Below are 23710 nucleotides of genomic sequence, written 5' to 3'. Positions count from 1 at the left end.
ATATGGCAAGAAAGTGTATGGGATGCTACAGATCACTTTGCAGAAGTTAGCAGTAGATACTTTGAATAATTACATTTAGCAAATACCCAGGGCAAGAGTTTTCAATAATATTTAAAAGTTTTTCATTTTGTTTATGAGACAGAGTCTTGCTGTCGCCTAGGCTGGAGCACAGATGACCTCGGCTTACTATAATGTCCAACTACCAGGCTCAAGTGATTCTTCTGCCTCAGCCTCCTGAGTAGCTGGGACTACAGGTGCCTGCCACCACAACCAGCTAATTTTTGTATTTTTAGTAGAGACAGGGTTTCACCATGTTGGCCAGTCTGGTCTCGAACTCCTGATCTCAAGTGATCCACCCGCCTCGGCCTCCCAAAGTGCTGGAATGACAGGTGTGAGCCACCGCGCCTGGCCTGAAAAGTTTTTATGATTTAAAAACATACACCAATGATAGCCTAATATGCCAAGAAACAAATGGACAAACAAAAAGAAGAAAATCACAATGTTTATTAGAAGATGAAGAGTCATTTGAAAAATAATTTTAAAAAGAAAAAGTTCAAATAAAAGAATCTAATAGCTTGTTGTAAGTCAGGTTTTGAAACAGCGCATATGTTAAAAACGATTCTCACTTACCGAGAAATATTGTTCAGCTTCAAGCTGATCTTGCAGCTCCCGCATCTGTCCTTCATTCCCTCTATACTGTCTTCAGATGAAAAGAAAAACAAGTGAACAAACGCTCCTACTTATACTAGACTTTATTTATTCTTAGTTTGTTAAAGTTGCTAATATAAAAAAGGTTTACTAAAACAATCTTTATTTTTAAAAAACATACTTCATTATTATTTTACTGATTAACGTGGTCAGGCCACACTGGTTCTATCTTGCTCTTTATAAAATGATGCTATACAAAAGTCGTGAGAGCCCTTTTCTACTGATGATCACTTTTTGGAGAATATTAATTGTGGATCTATCCAAAATGAAAAAATAAAATTGATACCATATTTTTGCTAAATTTTTACAGAGAAAAGCAGTAATAGGGAAGAAAATGTCTTGTACAGTAAGTAAAAAAAAAGGGGGGCATGAAAAATTTAGTAATAGTTCAGTGCTATATATCATAGTACTATATTTAATAAGTAATAATTCAGTATTACATACTAGACATTATGGCCAATTAAGCACAAAAAAGGGGCTGTGGAAATGAATCATCAGGTAAGAAGGGAAAGCAAGAACAACAAACTGACAAAGGAGGAACATAGACAACTGCATGTATATAATATATACATAAACAAAACTCACAAAGGAGCAGGGTCCAAAAGATGGAAACACAACGTAACCCGAAGACACAGATTTTCAACAATTATTTACTGTCTACTATGAAAGTCTAGCAGCTAGGCTTGAAAATCTAGCTGCTAGACTTTCATAGTAGACAGTAATAGCTTTGTATTCTCAGTATCTAAAAAGGCATGTGGTTGACAGAAAGTCCACACCAATCTCTACTGAATGCTGAGTGAGAGTATTTTTGGAGGAAAAAAATATAAAACACATTTTTGTGAAAATGGTGGCCCTAAAAGAGGAAAAGAATTTCACCAATATAAACCCAATTTTATGAAAACTGAAAATTTAATCCAAGAATCACCTCTGTAAATGAAGCTAGCAAGTGATGATATAATAAAATAAATTCGGAGGAAATAAAAACACAGGACTTGGCATAAGATATATCCACTTTTGACATTAAACTTGTGATGCATATTCTTAGGCAAATTGTGAAAGCAATCCTGATATCTTGCTTGTTCTCCATTTCAAGTAAGCAGGCATATAACATCCCAAGAGTAACAGAAAAACAAAAAAGACATTTTTGCATTTTGAGATGAACCAAAGACACAAAACAAAACAGTGTGTCATGTCTAATTCTAGCCTCTGAACATCTCCTACAAGGCACTGTGATTTTTGTAATTCTAACCTGAAGAAATGTGATGACTTCTGTGGACATGAAAATCAGATGAGAAAACTGTGGTCTTTCCAAAGCCTGAACTCCCTTGAAAACTTTTGCAAGTAAATTCTTTTACTTCTAAATACTTTTTCGCAGTCTTTCACAAACTCTAAGTACATAATCTGTACATATGTAAAATATCAAACACACAAGTCAATGATGAGCACAAAAAAGAAAGAAATTACAATGTTATTTTAAAGACTTACTTCGTAAGCTGAGCTAACTCAAATTCTAATAATCTCTTTGCTTCCAATAAAGTATTTATTTCCTGTTTCATCTGCTTTTCTAAACCTTTTAAATTGTCTGCCTCAAATGCTTGAGTCTTCAGTTCATTTTGTAACAACAGCCGCTTATTTGATTCCTGCTCCAGTAGCAGGGTTAGATTCTTAACCTATGAATGAGAAAAATAATTGGGATCTTAAATCTCTTAAATAATTTATTAGACATTATTTGAAAGAATACTAACCAAATCAAGTACATTATAATTCATGGTACTAGTAGAAAATATTAGTATTTTAAAGAGTCTTCATTGTTCCATGTGTTTATTATTGTAGATTTACTATAAAGTCGAATTAATTCTCAAATTTCAGACATGAGATGTTGTGGAGGGAAAAAAATTCTGGTTCCTTTCAGACCCAATCATCATGAAAATGTTGGAGTACAAGGTGATTATAAAACTCATTTCTGGGCCAGGCACAGTGGTTCACATCTGTCATCCCAGCACTTTGGGAGGCTGAGGCAGGTGGAGTGCTTGAACCCAGAGTTTGAGACCAGCCTGGTCAACATGGTGAAACCCTCGCTCTACAAAAAAATACAAAATTGGCCATGCATGGTGGTACACTCCTGTAGTCCCAGCTACGTGAGAGGATCACCTGAGCCTGGGAGGCAGAGGCTGCAGTGAGCCAAGATCATGCCATTGCACTCCAGCTTGAGTGACAGTGAGACTCCGTCTCAAAACAAAACAAAACAAAACAAAACAAAAAAACCATTTCTGGGGGAACATTTGAATGGAATACTTAAATTTACCTGTTTATGTGCTCTACTCTACAACCCTTGAAAGCTTAACAAAACAAACTGAATGTATGTTTCATTCAACTCAACAAATATTTTTGAAGTGTTTATTAGGTGTTTGGACCAATGAACTCAAAATTCCTACAGTGGTTTACAATGGCCTTCATGATCTGTTCTAACTCTATTCCTATCATTGGCCATTCTCTACAATCCAGTCATATTCTTCAGATCCTCAAATGCAAGAAATTCTCCCTCATCTCACAGTTCTTGTACACACTACTCCTTCTGTTTTATCCTCCTTCATTTATTCATTCTTCAGCTCTCAAATGTCATACTCTTAGCAAGGCCTTCTGTAATTCCCAAATGTGATTAGTAATACACCCCTATAGCATTCGGTACTTTCTTTTTAATTATTTGCAATGCTTGTAGTTACTATTTTTTTTTTTTGAGACTGAGTCTCACTCTGTATGTAGCCCAGGCTGGAGTGCAGTGGTGTGATCTTGGCTCACTGCAAGCTCCGCCTCCCGGGTTCACGCCATTCTCCTGCCTCAGCCTCCCGAGTAGCTGGGACTACAGGTGCCTGCCACCACGCCCGGCTAATTTTTTGTATTTTTAGTGGAGACGGGGTTTCACCATGTTATCCAGGGTGGTCTCGATCTCCTGACCTCATGATCCACCCACCTCGGCCTTCCAAAGTGCTGGGATTACAGGCGTGAGCCACTGCGCCTGGCCAGTAGTTACTATTTTAGTTATCTGTTCTTCCCTCCTGGCTGTAACTTCCAACAAAGTCAGGACCATACCTATATCTTACTCACTTCAGTAACCCCCAACTCCTAGCACAGAGCCAAATAGTAGGTAGTCAAAAATTATGTTTTTTAAATGACTGAATATTATCTTTCAAATTTTGTACATTCCTCCTGCATGCTAACTTTAATAGGTACCTCTAGTTTCTCTTCTTTCTAAACCATTCTATATACCACTACTAAATTGATTTTTCTAGAAGTGCTTTCACCGATAGCTCCCATGCAAGTTTTATTTTTTAGAGATAGGGTCTCACTCTCGGCTCACTGCAGCCTCAATCTCCTGAGGTGCAAGCAATCCTCCCACCTCAGCCTCCTGAGTAGCTGGAACTATAGGCATACGCCACCACACATAGCTGATTTTGGTATTTGAGATGGGGTTTCACCATGTTGCCTAGGCTGGTTTCAAACTCCTGGGCTCAAGCAATCTGCCGATCTGCCCACCTCAGCCTCCCAAAGTGCTGGGATTACAGGTGTAAGCCAATGTGTCTGGCCACCCATGCAAGTTTTAAAGAGTATTGATATTTTGGCCTCCAAATTTCTCCCATGACCACTCAACATGTCTTCTTCTTTTCTTCAAAAAGTTAAAAGTTCTATCAAGTTCCTTTTTATGCTTTACTTACCCATCTTCTTATCCACCCGGTACTCATTTTATTATCCATATCTTTACTGATAATATTCCCTCTAGCAAATAAAACTCTGACTCTAAAACTATTACCTTTTGAAGTCTTACTCAACCTTTAAAATCTAGGTAACATGTTATATCTTCTTGAGAAGGCTTTCCTACTTTCGGTCTTAGAAATAATTTCTAAAGTACATATAGTAACCACCAGGACATGCTGTCATTTTATCTTTTTATTAACTGCTTTATAAAATGTATACCCCATGCTATCAATCTAAGCCAGGAAAGACTACAGTTAAACACTTTTATTGAAATCTAAGAGCAATGCTTTCTTTGGGGATATAAGATGCATTATAATAAAGACTTTTTTTTTTTCTTTAAAGCAGATGGTCAGTTTTTTCAGGGAAGGAACTATGACATTTCAATACAGTTGTACTGTCATAGTGGAAAATGGCATAGATTACACAGAGTGAATATTCAATAACTATTTGAAGAGGAAAATTCTAGGTGCTGGGGTAACCATATAGCAGTGAACATAGACCCATGTCAATCATTTCATTCAAATCTCCTTCACGGTGTTTAAATTATAGATAACTCTTCAGTCATAACTTATATAATCGTTTCTCTTTTAATAGATGAACAAAGTCAGTACTATTTTTCTTACTTCATCCTCCATCCTTTCTTTATTTCCAGTCAAATGTTCTAGTTTCTGCTGAGATTGCTTCAGATCAACGTCTAGCATGGAACACTGTTTCTCAATCTGAACAACCCGATTTTCAGCCTTCTCTCGAGCTTCTCTTTCTTCTTTCAGCTTTTTTTCCATCTCTGGGAAAGCAAAAAGTTACAAACATTTAAAGAAAGAGTACTTTAATACATTTCACTTTATATGGGCTGTAATTTGGTTTCAAACATCTCTATTGTTTTTATCCTGGGACTTGAATAGAGCTATTAATTATAGAAATTCTCATGTTATGTAAACTGTTTATATAGTAGAAATCTCTAAAGAAAAGGAGTTATAAAATATAATACAGCAATAAAATCTTCTAAACCCAGCTCTTGCCCAGTGATGAGAGATTAATCAGTACCACTTTCAGACTAGAAGGTGAAGAGTATAGTTAGAAAGAAAGTGAATCAACAAAGAAGAACAATGAAGGTACATCAAGTAAAAGCAGAAAAATAAGGCTGTGGTTATTAATTTATACTCTGCATTGTTCCAGAAAAGGTTCAGGAGGCTTAAGGCTATGGTAGGAACTCCAATTTATACAATTCAGATGAATAAGATTCCACAGTAGTATAATACCTCTTTTAATTATTACTGGAATATATTAGTCTACACTGAGGCTCCTTTTTTGAAATATAACTAAGCTTCTGAGAGGTTAACTTTTCCATGTTCATGCAACTAGTAAGTTGCCCCATCAGGATTCTAGTTTATTTGAAGTCTGCTTTCCCACTCTCGAAGACCACCCTCTAGGTGACAAAATATAAACTATTAAATAAATATAAATAAACTATTACTTATCTTTCCCTCCAAACCTACAACTTAGCCGCACCACTAAATTGTCACCTCTTAAGACCCTTCTGTTTAATCAAACACAAATCCATCCACTATGTTCTTCTGACTCTTGATATCTCTCTCCTGAGCGCCAGACTTAGATACCAATTGACTAACATCTCCACCTAGATATCGAATAATCTTATTAAAGTTAACATATCCACAATAGATGCCTTTACTTCTGGCCTATCCCCAAACCACTCCAACCCCAGTTAGTCTCAGTCTTTCGTTTTTTTTTTTTTTTTTGCGACGGTGTCTCGCTGTGTCGCCCAGGACAAAGTACACTGGTGCAATCTCAGCTCACTGCAACTTCCGCCACCTGGGTTCTAGCAATTCTTCTGCCTCAGCCTCCTGAGTAGCTGAGATTACAGGTGCACATCACTACACGCAGCTAATTTTGGTATTTTTTAGTAGAGGCGGGGTTTCACCATGTTGCCCAGGCTGGTCTCGAACTCCTGGCCTCAAATGATCTGCCTGCCTCGGCCTCCCAAAGTGCTAGGATTACAGGTGTGAGTCCCCGCACCTGGCCTCCTTCTATCCAATTCATCACCAACTCTTGTCCTCTATTCCTCAACTTCTTTGCCGCTCTACTACTACCAGTGTTTACAGCCTATAGCCTTCTAACTGATCTCCCTTTTTATCACTGTTCTCACTCTTGAAAGCATTCCCCACAAAGCAGCAGAAATGATATTTTAAAAACATAAATTACACATCCCAGAAGCTTAAAATGTGCTAGTGCCTTCATACAAATCTTAGAATAAGAATACTGAACTTACTATCACTTCTGCCTGGAATGTATTTTCTCCAGCTCCTTTAACAGGTGGTTCATTTTGACTTTCAGTTCTTACCTCAAATATTATGAGCTCAGAGAGCCTTTCCTCAGAACCCCCATCTAGGGCAGTGCCAAGTCAAAACAATGATATTAATGTGTATTTTCTTCCCATTAATAATTACAAGCTGTACATATTTTCATTTATGTATTCTTTTTTTTTTTTTGGTCTATCTTCACCATCTGAATGTAATCTCCGGGCTTCCTGTCAGTTTTAGTCTCTGCGATATTCCCAGCTGTGCCTTGTCTGTAGTAGGCAGTCAGTAATTAAGTGAAAGAAATAAAAGTAGCTCAATATGGCTAAAGCACAGGATACACACAACAAAGTGTAGAGCAGGAAGATTGCAAAGACAGACAGGTGTCAACTTAAAGATTCGGTATATCCAAGGAGTTTGAAAGGTACCCTGCAAACAATGAAAAGCCACTAAAGGATTTTAAGGATAACAAAATATGATTTGACCAAAAAAGAAAATTGTTCTAACCTAAGCGAGAATGATTGATGAATAGAACAACTCTTGGCAAAATGAGGATGTGATGTTCAGTAACCAAGATAATAGCTACTGAAAACTTTCTATGCACAGGCACTTTACATGCATTTTTCATCTAACTTAAAATAGTTACAGGGCAACACTGATCTGTCTGATTCCAAAGCCTTGGCTCATCTCATAAAGACCCTATGGCCATTAACTAGGTTAGTGAGAATAAAGAATAAGAGCAGGTTTGATGGATAAGATTATGAGCTTTCTTTTGAGGAAAAATAATTTAAGATGCCAACACATCCAGACTGTAGTAGGTTAAGAATAAGTAGAAGGTGAAGAAAGACTTGTTAGAAGTTTGGATATTAAAATTTTTTTTCCTATAAAGAATCTGACACCATTGCATTTGACTATTTTATTATTTTATCTGAAATAAAACAGTAGTAATTAGTAAGGATCACCAATTGCTGCATGGATTTGTCTATTTGTTTTTAAGATGGAGACTTGTTCATGTTTACAGTAAGAAAGAAGATAATGGAGGTAAAAAGGTCAAGGATATAGAAAAGAAAAAGAGATAAGAAGTTAAGATGAGATAAGAGGAGATTACCCTCCTTTAAGATAATAGTGAAGATAATGAAGACAGGTAAAGAAGTAGGATAGATTGACAAGAAAACTAAATTTTGAGGAGTTCACACCTATGCTTTCATTATTTATTTGTGAAATAAGAATAGAGTTCACCTAAAATTGGAGTGATAAAGAAACGGCACAGGAAACTTGAGAAGATAAATATAAGTCTGGGAAAAGAAATTTATCAGTGATATGTTTAAAGAAATTGACAGCTGGGCATGGTGGCTCATGCCTGTAATCCCAGCACACTGGGAGGCCAAGGCGGAAGGATCCATTGAGCCCAGGTGCTCAAGACCAGCCTGGACAACATAGTGAGACTCTTTCTCTACCAAAAATAAATAATTTTTAAAAATTAAAAAAAATTGACAACTCAGGTTGCAGATAATGCATTGGACTAACACTCAACTGCTTGAAGAAAGTGGCTGGCTGGTCTGAACTAGGGTTGTGTTTGGAGGCATAACACAGTGGAAGTACAAAGAAATGAGAAAATTGAGGGTACAAAGCAAGATAGCATATGAATTAACAGACAATGAGGTCCAGAATGGATCATAAAGAAAATCAAGGAAAGGGCTACTAAAAAACAGAGAAAAGACAGATTCCACTAACTTTTATAGGAAACAGAGTAGTAAACTGAGGGAACAAGGAGGTGAAATTGTGATCTTAAAAAATGGAAAGCATTGCCAGGCATGGTGCCTCATGCCTGTAATCCCAGCACTTTGGGAGGCCAAAGCATGTGGATCACCTGAGGTCAGGAGTTCGAGACCAGCCTGGCCAACATGGTGAAACCCATCTCTACTAAAAATACAAAAATTAGCCGGGCATGGTGTCCGGTGCCTGTAATCCTAGCTACTTAGGAGGCTGAGGCAGGAGAATTAGGAGAATTGCTTGAACCTGGAGGCGGAGATTGCATTGAGCCAAGACTGCACCATTGCACTCCTGCATGGGAGACAAGACAAGAGCAAAACTTTGTCTCAAAAAAAAAAAAAAAAAAAAAAAAAAGGAAAGTATCAAAAGGAAGGCACCCTCTTCTTGATTATAACTTATAATTTCTTTCTTTCTTTGAGACATAGTCTCACTCTGTTGCCCAGGCTGGAGAACAGTGACGCCATCTCGGCTCACTGCAACCTCCGCTTCCTGGGTTCAAACGATTCTCCTACCTCAGCCTCCCCAGTAGCTGGGATTACAGGTGTGCGACACCACACCTGGCTAATTTTTTTTATTTTTAGTAGAGACGGAGTTTCACCATGATGGCCAGGCTGGTCTCAAACTCCTGGCCTCAAGTGATCCACTGGCTTCAGCCTCCCAAAGTGATGGGATTACAGGTGTGAACCACTGTGCCAGGCCTGTAATTTATATTATAATTTCTACAAGTTATACAGTATAAAATTTTGATCAAAACCAAATTTTCTGTAGTCACTATTTGAAGCCAATTTTGTAAAAATAATAAAACTGACACTTACCACACATTGCCACAGACTTTGCCTCTTCAATAGATTGATGTTTGTCAGTTAAACGAGCTTTGGTTACTTTGTGTTCATTTACCTCTTGTTCTAACCGTTGTTGTAATGATTTAAGTTTGTAGTTTAAATCTATTTCTAAATTATTCTTTTCCTGTAAAATGGGAGTAGGAGTCATGTAATAAACTGTGCAGAAGGCATGCATGTTAGTAAATCTTACATTTAATATTCTGGAAGAGATAAGATGCCTTATTTTAAAAATCACAATAAACACATATAATTAAAAGCAAAAGATAACCTTTTCTTTACCCCCTCCCTTCCCATTTGAATCATTAACCATGGCGGAGGGCAGAACAAAGCTGTGCTGGTGGTTATGTTCAGGACAGTTCATTGCTAAGATCAGAAATGAATAAGTCAAATTTTCAGTTTATTTAAAAATTTTTGATACCATCTTTTTTTTTTTAAAGAGATGAGGTCTCACTCTGTCACCCAGGCTGGAGTGCTGTGGCACCTTCTTAGCTCACTGCAGCCTTGAACTCCTGGGCTCAAGCTATCCTCCAGCCTTAGCCTCCAGAGTGGCTAGTATTACAGGCATGTGCCATCACACCTGGCTAATTTTTAAGCATTTTTTTTTTTATAGAAATGGGGTCTTGCTCCATTGCCCAGGCTATTCTCAAACTCCTGGGCTCAAGCAATCCTCCTGTGTCAGCCTCCCAAAGTGTTGGGTCTACAGGCATGAGCCACCTTGCCTGGCCTGGTACCACTTAAAAAATATATACTAACTGATGTTTATCTACATTTGCATCTATATCCACATTTACTTTGCTTTCACAAAAACAAAACAAAACAAACCACAAAGCATCCTGTGGCAAGTCATTGACACAGAAAGGAAAAATGAGTCAAAATATATTCCATTTCTGTTTGAGTACCCTTTTCTACTCTTCCTTCTTTTTTCCTAAGTCCATATTTACACCAGCTTGGCCATCAAAAACTATTCTAATTGTGACAAAACATGTCCAAAGGACAAGATAAGTAAGTCATGGCTTTTCTGATAATTTGCCTGAGGTTCTAATGAACCTCCAACATTACAGAGAGGCTTTGAAAAAGTGACAGCTGTATCTCTATATCATCTATCTAACTCTTAGCAAGGTACATAACAGAGAATAACCAACGACATTTTTATTGTTAAGAAAATTCTAAATGCAAAGGCCAATCACTTTATGCTCTTTTCTATTTTGCTAACCGTAACAAAACAGAACAGGTACTCATCATCTACCATGTACTGATCTGTTGTTTTCCTTCTTCATAGGCCCTCACAGCACATTCATCTTACTCATGTACAAAGAAAATAGGCAAATATACTTCATAAAAAGGTATTTCCAAACCAAAGCAATCTGTGTGATACTATTTTATAATAATTGGTATATGTTAAATCAATTACCTTTTCTGAGTGATTAAGCATGTCTTGAGCCTCTTTTCTTTCTCCTTCCACTTTTTCAAGATTATGTTTGAGATGCTTCACCTCCTCTTGTAAAGATGTAATTCGAGCTATCAAGTGAGAAAAAAGTTCAAGTCTGTAGTCATTGAAAGAAGTCTTCTTGTTCAGTGTGACAATTTAGTTTTTAAAAAATGTGTTGTTTTTTTAAATGTATTAAGTTTCCTGATCCGATAAAATTTATTAAGTGTTTTCACAATAAACACAAGATACAGAATAAAAATATTAATGCTAATTGGATATAATCTAGTGCACATTCCTTATTTACAAGTAGCCAAAGAGATGAAGCCTCAGCTTCAGCTAGAAATCAGATCCAAGTCCTTATTGAGTGCTCCTTCTAACGACATTAAAGATGAGAGCCTTTTTTAGTCAATTAAGGCAAGTATTAAATGGTACATATGTGCCAGACACTGCAGTGTTTAATAAAATTATTTTTAAACTTAATGGAGCCAAACTCTATTTTCATAGAAAACTAAGTTTTTAAGGAATTCATGTACTCTGACAAAGCTTAGTTTTAACTTACCTGATGTTCATGCCTTGCAATGGTAGTAACTCATATATTTAGTAATTGTCTACTCATTAAAACATGCTTTAACCTTATAGGCATTTAAGGCATAAGTATTTAATAAACACACAAATTTAAAACATGTAGAATCTAACTTAATATACTTATATTGTCCAGCTTAAAATAAAAATTATATTTTCATATTTTGTGATTCAAAGTGGCCTAGGATTTGACAAGGAAAATAGATGAAGAACCTGAAGGGCCAGTAAAAATTCTGTACTACTCAAAGTACAGTCTGACTTACTGTACTTGCCCCACTCTCAAATGTATTCTAGTTACCTCCCATATTTCAGGGTTTCTAAAGTAGTTCTTTAATAAACAAATAAATATTAAGTCTTTGGCACCTGATAATGCGTATCTGGCTAGATTAGTTCTAGATCTAGAGAACAATGAAATAATTTTATTTACACACTCAAGATATTTTCATGTTGGAGTATGTTCAGGTAGGAGAAAGAAACACCTGCTGCTTTCTTTCAAATCATTGACCAAAAAATACAGAGTATGTGTGTGTTTGTATGGACATAGATAAAGCAAATGTGCCAAGATGTTTAAATGTTGAAGTGCTATTTAGAAATTATAATTTAAAAAATAAATGATATAATTATCTTTAAAATGGGCCAGGTGTAGTGGTTCACGCCTGTAATCCCAGCACTTTGGGAGGCTGAGGCAGGCAGATTGGCTGAGCCTCAGGAGTTTGAGATCAGCTTAGGCAACATGGTGAAACTCTGTCTCAAACACAAAAATCAGCTGAGTGTGGTGACACAAGCCTGTAGTCCCAGTTACTTGGGAGACTGAGGTGGGAGGATCACTTGAGCCCAGGAGTTCTAGGAGAAAATCTGTTTCAAAAATCATTTTTAAAAATTTGTACAAAGACAGTAATTCAAATTAATATTTGAATTTTTGAGGTAGAAGCAGTTTACTAAGGAGACAAGATAATAAAACTATATGGGTTGAATCCACGCCAGATTCCTAACAACCACATGAAAGAGACAAATTAAGTATAGTTTATTTTCCTCCTTTACTCTGTCTGAAAAGAAATGTCAGAAATAAATAGAACTTACATGTGCAATACATGAAAACAAAAAAGCTTTATATACAGAAAATATAAAAACACAGTGGGAGGAATAAGGGCCCAAATACCAGGTATCATAATCTAAGTTGATTAAAACAATAACATTTCTAAAAGCTAATAGGAGATAAAATCTTCATAATCTAGTCAAAGACTTTTTCGATAGGCCACACTAAAAACCACACTAACAATAAAGAAAAAACTAGATACACTGGACTACATCAAATACAAGAAATGAAGACCTTCTGCTTATCCAAAAGCGGCACTGAAGAGTGAAAATGGTCCCACCATGCAGTAGGCTGACTATAGTTAACAATAACATACTGCATATTTCAAAGTAGCTACAAGAGACGATTTTGAATGTTCTCACCACAGAGAAATGACAAATGTTTGAGGAGATGGATATACTAATTACCCTAATTTGATCAGTACACATTGTATACACGTACCAGAACATCCCATAAGCACGTACAATTATTATGTGTCAATTAAAAATAAAATACGGGGAGGCAGAGAAAGGTGGCCAAATAGAAGCCTCCACCAATTGTCCTCCCTGCAGGAACACCAAATTGAACAACCATTTGCAAAGAAAAGCACCTTCATAAGAACCAAAAATCAGCTTAGTGATATGTATCAGCTTGGCCACAGTGGGGTACAGCACCAAGCAGGCTCTTGGGGTCCCCAATTCCAGGTTCTGGTTCTTGGACGGCATTTCTGGACCTGCTCTGGGTCAGAGGGGAGCTCAATGCCCTGAAGGGAGAGTCCCAAGCCTGGCAGCATTTACCACAAGCTGACTGAAGAGCCCTGAGGCCTTGAATGAACATCGGCAGTCACCAGGGGGCATCTGCTGCAGGCCTGGAGCAGTGGTGGCCATGGGGAGGGACTCTTCTGCTTGTGGAATAAGGAGGGAAGAATGGGAAGGGCTTTGACTTGTGGCTTAGGTACCAACTAAGCTGCAGTAGAACAGAGCACCAGGTAGATTCCTAAGGTTTCCAACTGTAGGCCCTGGCTCCCAGATGGCATCTATGGATCCACTTGGGACAAGGGGGAGCTCACCACCCTGAAGGGAGGGATACAAGCCTGGCTGGCTTCACTAACTGCTGATTATAGAGCCTAGGGCCTTGAGTGAACCTAGGTAGTAGCCAAGCAGTAGTTACCATAGGTCTTGGGTGAGACCCAGTGCTGTGCTGGCTTCAGGTCTGACCCAGCACAGTGCCAGGGGTGGTGGCTACAGGGGTGATTGTGTAATCCCTCCCCCACCTCTCCCTGGCAGCTCAGCCCTGAGAGACTCCATTTGTTTGGGAGAAAGGGAAGAGAACAAGAGTCTCTGCATTATAATACAGATAATCCTTCCAGATCTTACTCAAGACCACCAACATGGTACCTCTAAGAGTCTGCAAGAGCCACAGTATTACTGGGCTTGGGGTGCCTCCTAATACAGATATGGCTACAGTGACCAAAAACTTGGATCACAACACCTAAGTCCCTTCGAATACCTGGAAAGTCTTCCCAATAAGGACAGGTACAAACAAGCCCAGAATGCAATGACTGCAATAAATACCTAACTCTTCAATGCCCAGACACCGACAAACATCCACAAGCATCACGACCATTCAGGAAAACATAACCTCACCAAAGAAACTAAATAATGCCCCACAGACCAATCCTGGAGAGACAAAGATATAAGACCTTTCAGACAGAGAATTTAAAATAGCTGTTTTGAGGAAAATCAAAGAAATTCAAGATAAAACAAAGAAGGAATTCAGAATCCCATCAGATAAATTTAACAAAAGATTGAAATAAGTACAAAGAATTGGGCAGAAATTCTGGAGTTGAAAAATGCAACCGACATACTGAAGAATGCATCAGGGTCTCTTACCAGCAGAAATGTTCAAGCAAAAGATAGTATTAGTAAGCTTGAAGACAGGTTATTTGAAAATACAGTTGGAGGAGACAAAAGAGAATTAAAAAGAATGGAACATGCATATAAGATCTAGAAAATAGCCTCAAAAGAGAGTATCTAAGAGTTATTACCCTTAAAGAGCAGGCAGAAGGAGAGAAAGGGGTAGAAAGTTTACTCAAAGGGTAATAATACAGAACTTCCCAAACCTAGAAAAAGATATCAATATTCAAGCACAAGAAGGTTCTAAGGCTGAAGCCTTAGGTCTGACTCAGCACAGTTTCAGGGGTGGTGGCCATAGGGTAATGATAAGTACACTGAAAAACAGTATTGTAACACTGTAATTGCAGTGTATAAATTATTCATATCTTGGGTAGACAGATTAAAAGAACTGATCAAAAATAACAACTACAATACTTTCCAAGACGCAGTAAGATTATAAATAGAAGCAACAAAAAGTTAAAATGCAGGGGACTAAGTTAAAGTGTAGAGTTTGTATTAGTTTTTTCTTTGCTTGTTTGTTAGTTTGTTAATGCAATCACTGTTAAGTCATCATCAGTTTAAAATAATGGGTTAGAGGATATTATTTGCAAGCCTCATGGTAACCTCAAATCAAAAGACATACAACAGACAGATACCCAAAAAATAAAAAGAAAGAAATTAAAACCTATCACCAGAGAAAATCATCTTCATTAAAAGGAAGCAGGAAGGAAGGAAAGAAGGAAGAGAAGACCACAAAACAATCACTAAAATAAAATAAAATAAAATAACAAAATGGCAGGAGTATGTCCCTACTTATTAAAAATAACAATGAATGCAGATGAACTAAACTGCCCAATCCAAAGACATGGAGTGCTGAATGGACGAAAAAACAAACAAACAAAAAAACAGAACCCAATGATCTGTTGACTACAAGAAACACACTTCACATACAAAGGTACACATAGATATACATAGAGAACACAAGGGGATGAAAACAGATATTCCATGCCAATTAAAAAAAAAACAAAAAAAGAGCAGTAGTAGTTATACTTGTATCAGACAAAACAGATTTCAAGACAAAAACTATAAAAAGGCACAGAAAAGGTCATAATGTAATGATAAAGGGGTCAATTCAGCAAGAGAATATAACAATTGTAAATACAGATGCACCCAACACTGGAGCAACCAGATATATACAGCAGACATTGTTAGAGCTAAAGACAGGGAGAGACCCCAATCCTGGAGACTTCGACTCCTCACTTTCAGCACTGGACAGATCATCCAGACAGAAAATCAACAAAGAAAACATCAGATTTAATCTGCACTATAGACCAAATGGGACCTCATAAATATTTACAGAACATCTCATCCAACAGCCACAGAGTATACACTCTCCTTAGCATGAGGATCATTCTCAAGGACAGACCATATGTTACGCCACAAAGCAAGTCTTGAAAAATTCAAAAAAAGGAAAATTACATCATGTATCTATCTTCTCTGACCACAATGAAACAAAACTAAAAATCAATAACAAGTGGATTTGTGTGTGTGTGTGTGTGTGTGTGTGTGTGTGTGTGTGACGAAGTCTCGCTCTTGTACCCCAGGCTGGAGTGCAAATGGCATGATCTCGGCATACTGCAACCTCCGCCTCCCAGGTTCAAGTGAATCTCCTGCCTCAGCCTCCCAAGTATCTGGGACTACAGGTGCCCGCCACCACTTCTGGCTAATTTTTGTATTTTTACAAAAAAATACAAAAGAGACGGGGTTTCACCATGTTGGCCAGGCTGGTCTAGAACTCCTGACCTCAAGTGATCCACCTGCCTCGGCCTCCCAAAGTGCTGGGATGACAGGCGTGAGCCACCATGCCCTGCCAAGAACTGGAATTTTTGAAACAATACAAATACCTGGAAATTAAAGAATATGCTCCTGAATGACCAGTGGATTGATGAAAAAATTAAGAAGAAAATTAAAATACTTCCTGAAACAAATGATAATGAAAACAAAACATACAAAAGCCTTTGGGATACAGTGAAAGCAGTACTAACAGGAAAGCTTAAATCTCTGAGCATCTACATCAAAAAGGTAGAAAAACTTTCAATAAACAACTTAATGATACATCTTAAAGAACTAGAAAAGCCAGAGCAAATCAAACCCAAAATTAGTAGAAGAAAATAAATAATAAAGATCAAACACATGCAACCTACCAAGACTGAACCATGAAGAAATCCAAAACCTAAACAGACAAATAACAAGTAATGAGATCTAAGCTGTAATAAAAAGTCTTCCAGCAAATAAAAGCCCAGGACTGAATGACTTCACTGCTAAATTTTACCAAACATTGTTTTTTGTTTGTTTGTTTTGTTTGTTTGTTTTGAGACAGAATTTTGCTCTGTTGCCCAGGCTGGAGTGCAGTGGTACAATCTCGGCTCACTGCTACCTCCGCTTCCCCGGTTCAAGCGATTCTCCTGCCTCAGCCTCCCGAGTAGCTGGGATTACAGGTATGCACCACCATGCCTGGCTAATTTTGTATTTTTAGTACAGATGGGGTTTCTCCATGTGGGCCAGGCCGGTCTGCAACTCCTGACCTCAAGTGATCCATCCGCCTTGACCTCTCAAAGTGCTGGGATTACAATCGTGAGCCACCGCATCCGGCCCTTACCAAACATTTAAAGATGAACAAATAACAATCCCTACTCAAACTATTCCAAAGAACAGAGGAGGAGAGAATGTTTCCAAACTCATTCTACAAGGCCAGCATTACCTTGATACCAAAACCAAGTGAAGACACATTTTAAAAGACAAACAAAAAAGCTATAGGTCAATATTCACGATGAACACACATGCAAAAATCCTCAAGATGCTAGCAAACCAAATTCTATAATACATTAAAAAGTTCATTCATCATGGCAAATATCATTTGCTGAAATATCACTGTTTTAGCAAAAAACTAATTTAAATATGTTAAAATGCCAAAACAAAATATAAAATTTACAAAAAGGCATAATCTACAAAAAGGCATTGAGTCCCACCAAGAATATACAAAAATTAAAAATAAATTAATGGACAAGATATAAGAAGAAGAAAATGCACATTAAGAAAAAGCCTCGGCCGGGCGCGGTGGCTCACGCCTGTAATCCCAGTACTTTGGGAGGCCTAGGGAGGCAGATCACGAGGTCAGGAGATCGAGACCATTCTGGCTAACACGGTGAAACCCCATCTCTACTAAAAAAAAAATACAAAAAATCAGCCAGGCGTGGTGGCGGGCGCCTGTAGTCCCAGCTACTTGGGAGGCTGAGGCAGGAGAAGAGCAGGAACCCGGGAGGCGGAGCTTGCAGTGAGCCGAGATGGAGCCACTGCACTCCAGCCTGGGCGACAGAGTGAGACTCCATCTCAAAAAAAAAAAAAAAAAAAGAAAAAGAAAAAGCCTCAGAGTCAGATACATTTAATGTAATTTATAGTACAAATTTTAAATCCACCCAGAAGACACAGGAGTCAAAATCTTGCACACCAAAAAACACTACATTAAAAATACGTAAAGCAAGGTATTCATGAAATACCCACAGCTAACATCATACTCAATGAACAATCCAAAAAGAAAATTGAGAAAATTCCATTTACAAGAGCATCCAAAAGAATAAAATACCCAGGAAGAAATTTGCATATAGAACACTAAAAACAAACAAACAAAAACACTGCTGAAACACATTTTAAAACATCTAAATAAATAAAATATATCCTTGTTCATGGATTGGAAGACAATATTAGTTTTGATGTTTTTTTGAGACAAAGTCTACCTCTGTCAGCCAGGCTGGAGCACTGGGACGACAGGCGTGCACCACCACACCTGGCTAATTTTTAATTTTTTGTAGAGACAGGCTTTGCCACGTTGCTCAGGGTGGTCTCAAACTCCTGCGCTCAAGTGATCTGCCCACCTTGGCTTCTCAAAATGCTGACATTACAGGCGTGAGCCACGGCGCCTGGCTGGAAGATTTAATATTGTTAAGATGGCAATACTACATAAAGTAATCTACAGATTCAAATAAATCGCTATCAAAATTCTAAAGATCTTTTTTGCAGAAATGGAAAAGCCAATCCTCAAATTCATATAGAATTGCAAAGAACCCTGAACACGTAAAACATACTGAAGAACAATGACAAACTTGGGAGGGCTCAAACTTCCTGATTTCAAAACTTGCTACAAAGCTACAGTGAACAAAACAAAACAGTGCGGTACATGCTGGCATAAGGACAAACACACAGATCAATGGAATAGGGCTGAGAATCTAGAATATCATAGATGCATTATATCTATATTCAATTGATTTTCTTTTTTTTTGGAGACAGGGTCTCGCTCTGTTCGTCCATGCTGGAGTGCAGTGGTGCAATCTTGGCTCACTGCAACCACTGCCTCCCAGCTTCAAGTGATCCTCCGGCCTCAGTCCCCTGAGTAGCTGGGACTACAGGTGCGTGCCATCATGCCCAGCTAATTTTTGTATTTTTAGTAGAGACAGGGTTTTGCCATGTTGCCCAGACTGGACTCAAACTCCTGAGCTTAAGCAATCCACCCAACGCAGCCTCCCAGAGTGCTGGGATTACAGGTGTGAGCTACTGCACCTGGCTGCCAATCGATTTTCAACAAAGATGCCAAGACCATTTACAGAGGAAATAGTCTGTTCAACAAATGTTGCTGGGACAACTGGATATCAGATGCTCAACATCATTAGTCATTAGGGACAATGAAAATCAAAACAAACAACAATGGGACAACCACCATATACCCAACTAGAGTAACTATAACTGAAAAAAGGAAAATACCAAGTGTGGGCAGGGATATGGAGAAACTGGAATCCTGTACATTGTTGACAGGAATGTAAAATGGTGCAGCCATTGTGGAAAACACTTTGGAAATTCCTCCAAAGTTACACATAGAATTACCAGAAGACTCAGAAATTCCACTCCTAAATATACACTCCTAAAGAATTAAAAACAGGTACTCCAACAAATACTTGTACACAAATGTTGAAGCAGTGCTATTCACACAAGCAAAAAGGTGGAATCAATCCACAGGCCCATCAACAGATGAATGGCTAAGCAAAATGTGGTATATACATATAACAGAATATTACTCAGCCATAAATGAATGAACTACTGACACATGCTACAATATGGATGAACCTGTAAAACATTATGCTAAGTGAAAGAAGTCTGACACAAAAGGTCAGAAACCCTGTCTCTACTAAAAATACAAAAATTAGCTGGGCATAGTGGCGCATGCCTGTAGTCCCAGATACTTCTACTTGGGAGGCTGAGGCAGGAGAATCACTTGAACCCGGGAAGCGCAGGTTGCAATGAGCTGAGATCATGCCACTGCACTCTAGCCTGGGCGACAGAGTGAGGCTCCGTCTCAAAAAAAAAAAAAAAAGAAAAAAGAAAAAAGAAATACACGGGAGGCTATGAGAAAAAAACTCACAATGATAGTGAAAACTTTTAAAACACATTTTAAAATTTGACAGAAGAGACAAAAATATTTTAATAGTTCCTGATCACAATAAATAAGAAATTATTAATTACAAAAAAATTGTTTCCTACCTCTGTCCATTAAAACGACCCACTAATATTGACCAACCCAACAGTAGTGAGTACCCATAGAATTCAGGTTACAGACCCTGAATGTCATATGCTACAAAAGGAACTGGAGTTCCTAGGCAAATGGGTGATTCCAGGTCTGGGCCAAAAAATAATCCTGGAAAATCTATGCATATCAAAAAGCAAGGATGCTATCCAAAACTACTAGGGTAGTGTCTAAACTTAAAGAATTCCTACTAAACTTCAAGTGAGCATCATTAAGAAAAACGCAAAGGGCTAATATATATTAAATATATTAAAATTCATGAGTTCATAGATACATTTTTAAAATTCACTAATCATCTTTGGAGGATGCCTGGGAAATAACTCACTGTTCCAAAAACTGACAAATAATTAAGTATTTAACCTGACTTTCTTTTATAAGCTGTACCTCAAAGTAACTACTATATAATTGATGAAGAAATGTTTATCTCTAGAGTAGTATGCCAATTAACAAATGAAGAAGGATAAAAACAGATGATCACCACCGCAAATTCCTAAGGAAACAAAGGTCCTAGGCAATGATATCATCAATGGCTACTAACACCACAAAAAGATACAGCCAGACTTTAAGTTTTTACATTTGTTTGTTTGTTGTTGTTTTTGAGACAGGGTCTCTCTCTGTTGCCCAGGCTGAAGTACAGTGGCACGATTTCGGCTCACTGCAACCTCCGTCTCCTGGGCTCAAGCAATCCTCCACCTGAGCCTCCTAAGTAGCTAGGACTACAGGTGCGTGCCACCATACCTGGCTAATTTTTGTATTTTTTGTAGAGATGGGGTTTCATCATGTTGTTCAGGTTGGTCTCAAACTCCAGGGCTCAAGAGATCCACCCACCTCAGTCTCCCACAAGTGTTGGTTTTACAGGTATGAGCCACTGTGCCCAGCCCAGATTTTATGTTTATGTATCTCCTGGTACCTAAATACTACTACTTACAAGTGTTCTTGACAAAGTCCTACCCGAAGTAGATCACATCTCTAGATCTAACATCTGGTTTAAAGTACTATCGCAGACACAGCAACATGCTAAATGATACCAGCGGATGAAATCAGTAAAATTCTGAATGGGAGCCACTCACAGGACCAAAAAAACCCTGGTTTCTTTAACCAAAAACAGTAGCAAAAAGAGATTACAAAGAACATAAAAGGGAGGAGGAAAATACAGATTAAAATAAACTTAAGGGACGTTATTAATGAAATGCAATGTCCAAACTTTGGATCCAAATTCAGGCAAAATAAATGCAATAATAACAACAAATTATGAGACTACTAGAGGAATTTAAGCAGTAATTAGATATTTTATAATATTAAATAACTGTCACCTATTTTCTACCTTTGATAATGACATTGTAGTTATGTTTGTCTTTCTAAAAAAGAGTCCCTAAGATAATGAAATATTTACAAATTAGGATGTATTTACAAAAGGACAACATGGTGCCTGATATGTGCTTCAAAATAATTCAGTGTCAGAGGATTGGGAAGGGGAGGTAGAGGTATAAAATGAAATACGACTGGCTACCAAATGAAGATTTTTGAAGCTAAATGATGAGTACACAAGAGGTCACTACAGGACAGGTTACGCATCCTTAATCGGAAAATCCAAAAATCCCAAATGCTCCAAATTCTGAAACTTTTTGACCACTGACATGACATTCAAGGATTTCAGATTTGGGATACTCATAATGCAGATATTCTTACAAACCACCCAAAATCCAAAATCTGAAGCACTTCTGGTGCAAACAATACAAAAAAAAAAAGACTTTCAAAAATGGTTAATTAAAAAAAATTGTTTCTTGCCATTCAATCTGAAGAATCACAGATAAACTTATATATGAGAGCTTATCAATTCAGTTAAAATTTTCAATCCTCCATAACATTTTGATCACTTTCATTAAGCCTCTATAGCCTGAACTTTTGGAAACTTTCCCTGTAATCAATCGCAGCCTTATTGTTTCACTAGTCCAGGCACTGGCAAATGTCAGGGCTGCAGCCTGTTTCTGTACAGACCTCAAGCTAAGAATAGTTTTTATACTTTAAAGGGTTATAAAAAGTAAAAAATAAAAAAGACTATTCAACAGAGGTCATATATGGAGGACACTCCATTAATGAATAACAATCAAGACTCTGCCAGAAGCCCATCATCCCAAACTAAATTTACACTTGAGAAGCCCGAAAGTTCTTAAAGACCAGAAAAGAGTAATATAAACATTGTAATTTGTTTAAAAAACCACAATGCCCTTTTATATGTATGTTGAAACTCACATAAGTTGTGTGCATTATTTTAGTGTATGTGAGCTTTTAGTCACATTTAAGTTCCAAAATAAACAAAGGAAACACTGAAAAAGGATAAACAATAAATCACACTACAAATTTTCCTTAACTTTAACTGATATCTAAAAAATAGATACAGTTTAAAATCACTGTTGATAGTACACGGATGATCTCTGCCTCTGAGCAAGGAGCTCAAAGCTCAGTCAAACACAGATCACAAACTTACAAGAATTTCAGAATTGGAAAGATTTATTAGAGGTAACCTATTCTTATCTCCTTGGTTTACAGACAAAGAAGGGTGATGAAGAGACTTTCAAACAGCTAATAAGCTGTATAAAAAGGCCTAGGAAAACAATGTAAGGAAGTCTGTAACTTTCCTATTACATATAAAGTGGTTACTTTCTTAGTTATATTCAGATCTATTTTAAGCCTGGTCCCTGAGAAATATGATTGCACAACACTCCTCAGCTAAGAACCAACAGGAGATCATATTTTCTGTTTCCTTAGTCACAAAAGCTGACCCTGACCTCTCTCCACTGAATTATAGCTAATCATCAAGCCCCAAGGGACCCAAAACTATGTTCCCAACTCTAACTAAGGTTAAAATGAACTCCTCCCTCCAATTTTTTCCTGAGAGATCTGGCAACTTCCATGCATATTTGTTTTGATTAGGTAGTATGGATGCTGCTGCTAACAGGAATAGAAAAAAGAAAAATATGTGAGTACGTAAAGCCAGGAATCTTTTTGAAAACAAACTGAATTTTATTACTATTTAAAAACTGTTCATTTATTCACTGTTAGTTATACTCAATCTTTTGCCTCTTAGATTTACGAAGACTTATCAGTATCTCCAGTTCAAACGTTCCCAAGTATATAACTTTTAATGTGTAATGGGATTCTATTTCTGCAATTGAATTTCTATTACTACCAACAATGCATGAGGAATTCCTAGGTTTTAATAGTGATAATCCTCTTTGCCTGGATTAGTCTCACTTTGAGTAAAACCTTTATGAATTAGGCAAGTTTTCAAATGAAGTTTTTGGTTAATTTACCTGTAAAACTGAAAAATATCCACATTACCTACCCCGCAGGAGTACCCGTGAGGGTGAAGAAATTACAACGTGATACAAATGTAGGCATTATCCTAAAAGAGAAAGAATGCTGGCCTGGTGTGGTGTGTCACACCCATAATGCTAGCACTTTGGGAGGTCGAAGTGGGTGTTTCGCTTGAGTCCAGGAGTTTGAGACTAGCCTGGGCAAAATGGTGAAACTCCGTCTCTACAAAAAATGAAAAAATTAGCTGAGCATGGTGGCATGCACCTGTAGTCCCAGCTACTCAGGAAATTGAGGTGGGAGAATTGCTTGACCTCCGGAGTTCAAGGATGCAGTGAGCTGTGATCATGCCACTGCACTCCAGCCTGGGCAACAGAGCAAGGTCTTATCT

The 23710-nt window shown here is 37.7% G+C and overlaps 1 protein-coding gene across 2 annotated transcripts in view; it reads right to left on the bottom strand.

Moving 5' to 3' along the window:
* Positions 1-23710, bottom strand: part of ROCK1 (Rho associated coiled-coil containing protein kinase 1) — a 156377-nt gene that overhangs the window by 32889 nt on the left and 99778 nt on the right. For both annotated transcript variants that reach the window (XM_050767630.1, XM_050767632.1), the window contains exons 17-21: positions 10803-10909; positions 9365-9515; positions 5085-5245; positions 2194-2378; positions 631-700 (exon numbers count right to left, since the gene is read on the bottom strand). In XM_050767630.1, coding sequence (XP_050623587.1) covers positions 631-700; positions 2194-2378; positions 5085-5245; positions 9365-9515; positions 10803-10909 — 674 coding nt within the window. The remainder of the gene's footprint in view (positions 1-630; positions 701-2193; positions 2379-5084; positions 5246-9364; positions 9516-10802; positions 10910-23710) is intronic.

Source organism: Macaca thibetana, chromosome 18 (genome assembly GCF_024542745.1).
Source record: "Macaca thibetana thibetana isolate TM-01 chromosome 18, ASM2454274v1, whole genome shotgun sequence".
Lineage (NCBI taxonomy): Eukaryota > Metazoa > Chordata > Mammalia > Primates > Cercopithecidae > Macaca > Macaca thibetana.
Note: the sequence above shows the minus strand (reverse complement) of the source record. Positions and strands in the feature narration are given on the sequence as shown.